The sequence below is a fragment of the Sinocyclocheilus rhinocerous genome, unplaced genomic scaffold (assembly GCF_001515625.1).
Source record: "Sinocyclocheilus rhinocerous isolate Xijiao unplaced genomic scaffold, SAMN03320098_v1.1 scaffold1482, whole genome shotgun sequence".
Taxonomy (NCBI): Eukaryota; Metazoa; Chordata; class Actinopteri; order Cypriniformes; family Cyprinidae; genus Sinocyclocheilus; species Sinocyclocheilus rhinocerous.
This window is the reverse complement of record NW_015624221.1, coordinates 142,263-147,308: the sequence shown is the minus strand read 5'-3', so window position 1 is coordinate 147,308 and position 5,046 is coordinate 142,263. Positions and strand designations below refer to the sequence as shown.

Below are 5,046 nucleotides of genomic sequence, written 5' to 3'. Positions count from 1 at the left end.
ATATATATATATATATATATATATATATATATATATATATATGGTCAATATATGAACTAATTAATCACTTTTCAGTAATTAATCACGATTAATCATGCCTAACATTCAAATTTGTAATCATAAACATATTTTTACATTATTGTAGAATTTCCAAATTATTGTAGAAACAACATAAAGCCTGTATATTTAAAATTTTTGTTTAATGGCAACTTTTTTTAGTACTAAGTTAAAAAGTTAAGTACTTACGCAGAGTACTATGTACTTAAATACTATGCATGAAGGCAACTATTACAGATACCAATACTGATGCCTCTATTAAATGGATTTTTTTTTATCAAATGGATTTTTTTAAATCAATTTCTCTGGATAAAATAAGTAAATAAAGCCATTTAACAACAGTAAAATTTGTGCCATCATTTTTAACATTTAATAAGCTTAAACTGTTACTAGGGCTGTGACCACTGATCTATAATAGAGATTTATTATATATAGATCAGTCTATACAACTCATTATAATCAGTGATGCTGTCTACACTGGATGTGGCGCGACAAATCCCTGACAGTAAACTGCTGCCGCGTTCTATTTTGTGCGATATTGAAGAAAAATGCGATATGCGATACCTTGTTAAATAATGCGATATTCAATATGCGATATGATATTGCTTTAAGTGATTTAAATTATATTTAAAAATATTTAAAGACTGAAAATTATATAACCAATTCTGACACAAATTTCAAATGATTTTCAACGGTCGCTTTGTCGCGTCCAGTGTAGACAGACTTTAGCTGATGCGGCGCGGCATGACAACTGTCGCGTCCGGTGTAGACACGGTGTAACGGTTGCCTATTACATCCTACAGTACATAAAATTTCACTTACCACATAAACAGAGTAAGGAGAGATGACTGAGGACCATGTCGAATGATTTGCATATCCTCAGTACCACTGACAAACATATAATCTTGTAAAATGTGTGGCAAGTACTGCCGCTCCATAGTATAATAAGAGTACGTGCGATCGCGAATCTCGAAAGTGAAAGTGAAACTAAAAGCGATCGTGCATTCAAAAGCACGATGCCGGCTCAACATCGTGATGTCTATCAGCCATCGGCGATCGGCCCAACCCTACTTGGTAATATATAGTTATATCAACCTAAAACTTAACATCAAGATCATCCAGGTAAACAAAAACACCTGAAACTAGGCGTGGACGATTAGTTATTTTTGTTATTTTAATTTATCTTTGTTATTAAAAATAAGAACTACAAACAATAGGACAAAGATACAAATACTATAAAACAAAGATACAAATTAAATAAACAGTGCTTTAAGTCTTTCAGGTAAGCCTACATTAGATATATTTAACAGTAGCATTCAAGTAAGAAACAATACAGAAACTGAATAATCAAATGTACAACTAAAACACTGCATAGTCTTCACATGAATTAATTATACTTTGATTCATAATAAAGCTACAAAGGTTATTTCAGTCTATTCTCTTATTTCAACCTAAAACTTTGACTTTTCGCAACGTTTTAAAGCTGCCTAAATAATTCAGATATCACATGCCGCTGCGATATGCATATCGGGATACGTAAATTTGCGATATTTCGATATATCATGCAGCCCTAACTGTTACAGAGCATTAAAAATATTTGAATTTAAGTAAATTTTGCATAAAGCCATTATACGTAATAAATGTCACACAAATGAGCACAGCTGATACAGCACAGCACAGCACGCTGATTTCATTGTGCTGACAGAATAACACTGCACTACATACCTTTCCACCAAGGAATCTGCTGTTACGAAATTTTCGCAGAAAGAAGGCCACAAAGAAGGTTCCCATCATGAGCACTAAGGACAGCAGGGCTGTGTTTGGCTGGTTGAGGATGGGTTTCCCAATCACACTATGCCCTTGAGGGTCTATGGGTTTGAAGGCAGGCAGTACAGGAGCTGGAGGGTAGCTCTTCATCAGAGGGTGCTCTTGAAACACCTGAGGAAAAATAACACAATTATTTGTATAAATCTCATTTGGATTCACGCATCTGCTAAATGAATACAATTAAATAAATGAGCATGTTTTTTCACACTTTGCAATAAATACAAAGTTCTGTCATGAAACTCTAGATGGTGCAGGCTTAATCTGCTAGTAATCACATCGTTATCTACACGATGCACCTTCCACCTTCCCCAGCTCCACCTGTATAGATCTGCAACGAATCATTTCATGTATGTTATATGTGCAGCAGCAGCAGCAGCATTTCTTATATGCTCACAGCAGCATGTCTGTGAATGTATTGGCAGTATCAAGTCTCGGTACGTGCTCTGTCAAGAACATTAACATTGCCACATAAATTACCATACTAACCTTTCCGAGAGTTGCCATGACAGAACTGTAAAAACTTCCAATAGCACTCAATAATTGTTTCTTGTTGCCCACATAGGCAGCATTTTAATTGAAATTCAAACTCTTAAGTGACTGATTTGGAGCACTCTTCATCATCAGAAACTCTGTGCATCATACAAATAGCAATCCTTTTAAAACTGCATGGTAGATTCAACTTGCAGTTACATGTTGCTAAAAGGCACAATACTCTAATAAGCATAAAATTACGCAGCACAAAAATATTGGGTAAAGTAGTGAATTTTAACTAGATTTCTGTTTGTAAAATAGTCCATTTTAATCAGATTATTTTAAAAAATAAATTAAATTAGTTATAATAACAGTTAAAATATAATTACCTTACACAACACAAAAATGTTGGGTTAATAGTCCATTTTAATTAGAATCATGTTTTTAAAATAGTCCATTTTAATTAGATGTTTTTAAATTCAATGTTTAATTTACACTTTTTATTGACACTTTTTGATAATCAATACATTATTCATGTTTAACATTTCTCTCATTCACCTTAGAAGACGTTTTGTTGCAGTGCATTATGGGTTTGCCTTCTCAGTGCATACAATGCTGCCTTTGAATTTGGCAAAAAGGAGATACACTCCTTTTAAAACAGCCTACACATCTGAAATACCTTAAATACACCTCTGACATCTTAAAATGCTGTCTAGCTAGGCAGCTCACTAGGTCTTAAGAGTAGTATAGCTTGCACCTGCTGGTTTTGGTTACTTTAAATCTGTACCTTAATTAGCTTAGAGAAGGTTTCATAGATGAAAATGAGAGAGATGAGAAACGCAAAGATCTCCTGGGTGAATGGAGAGATGTAGCGCACAAGGAAGCTTCCCTCAGCTGCCACGATCACTAGGACAATGAAGATGAGCCAGAACCCGATCCACACTCGGCCTGTGAGATATTCGAAGCCCTGCGCCTGGCAGAACTGATAATGAGGAAGAACAAAGAAGGAGCAGCAGGAAAGGCAGCAGATGGAACAGAGAGGAACAGGAAGATAGAAAGGCAGACAAATGTTAATGTAATCGAATTACCTCCTTTTCTTCAAAATGGTTGAAACATAAAGACAAAAAAAGTACCTTATAAAAAGCCTCCTCAAAGACCAAAAGTGGTCCAGAGAAGCCAATTATGAGCAAAGGCTGTCCTGCTAGCAGGGAGAACAGCACTCCCACTGTCGCCGTGGAGATGATGAGCTCAGAGACTCCCATCATGCCTTGTGTCTTCTCACCTAAATAAACGGGAATATGGAATTATAGTATGAAAGCACATTTCTGTCACCTAAAAAAAAAGAATTCATGCTTTGGTAAATCATAATTATGACATATAGTCAAAAGTCAAAATAGTCATAAAAATCAGCATTATGACATACTTAGCCATATTTATGAGATAAAAAAAAAAAATCTAAATTATGACATTAAAACTAACAATTATGACAATTTCATAATTATGACTTTTTATATAATAAAAATAAGACAAATGATTAAGAACAAAATGAAATAGAGAAATCAAACTGAAGAGATATCCATAAGACATAAGTCAAAATTAAGACAAAAAAATTATTAGATAAAATGTGAATTATGACAAATTCAAAATTATAATTAAAAAGGGACAAAAGATTGAGATGCCAAAATTATGAAAAAAAAGACATTGCTGACTTACAAGCTCATCATGATTTTTTATCTCATAATTATGACACAAAAAGTCAAAATTATGACACTTTTAGTCATTTAGTATGTCAAAGTTATAATAAAAAAAATCATAATTATGAGATAAAAAGTAACAATTGACATGCCAGGTAATTTTTATGATATAACAAGTCAAAATAATGACAAACTATGTTATAAATATGACTCTTTTCATCTCATAAATAGTACTTAGTATGTCAATTTCAACTTTTTATGTCTTTTTGTGTTTTTGGGCTTCTATATTAAAAGACTCCACTGTCAAAGATAACATATAAGTCGAGGGACAAGAGTCTCCTAGTCTCACTTGCCTAATAAACCTCCAAAGGTGATAGTGGGTGAAAGAGCAGCAAAGTAAATGAAAATGACAGCAGCAAAACATTGTGTGTCCATGGCATCCTTCAGGTCGCTTATGTAGCGTGGATAACGGCGGCGGATATCGTGGATCAGACCTCCAAAGGGAATACCAGAGCGCTTGAGAGGGTCAACATCAAACTGATCCTCCTCATCCTGTTCATCCGTACTCACATCTACAACATAAACAGAACAGGTCAACATTAACAGAAGAGACAAACTTGAAAATGTAATCACAAATGCAGTAAGTATTCCACCTTTTGTCTCCAGCTCAGCTCCCGTCACAGTACTGCAGCATTTTTTAAGCTCCCTCTCCTTGCGCTTACGAAGCATCTGCTTCTGGAAGGAGGCCACGGTCTTCAGCAGGTCTTTTCCCTCAACGTCTGATGGTGGAATTACAATACTGCAGTCTAAGAACTCGTTGATTCCATTAAGCAGGTCCTGTTGATCATCAGCGAAGTACGCGACTTCATGGAAGCTCTGTGGAAGGTCAGGAAAAACAGTGAACCTGAGTGGATTAAGTCACTAGTCAATTTATCATTTTAACAACTTTTGACCAGTAGGTTGCAGTCCTGAAACTTCTCATCATATCAATTTTCAA

At 34.8% G+C, this 5,046-nt stretch overlaps 1 protein-coding gene across 1 annotated transcript in view; it reads right to left on the bottom strand.

The window, feature by feature from the left end:
- The window catches only part of LOC107739607 (anion exchange protein 3-like), a 46,397-nt gene that overhangs the window by 3,824 nt on the left and 37,527 nt on the right, over window positions 1-5,046 (bottom strand). Inside the window, exon 15 of the mRNA XM_016551770.1 lies at window positions 1,783-1,995. Within this exon, the coding sequence (XP_016407256.1) occupies window positions 1,783-1,995 (213 nt within the window). The remainder of the gene's footprint in view (window positions 1-1,782; window positions 1,996-5,046) is intronic.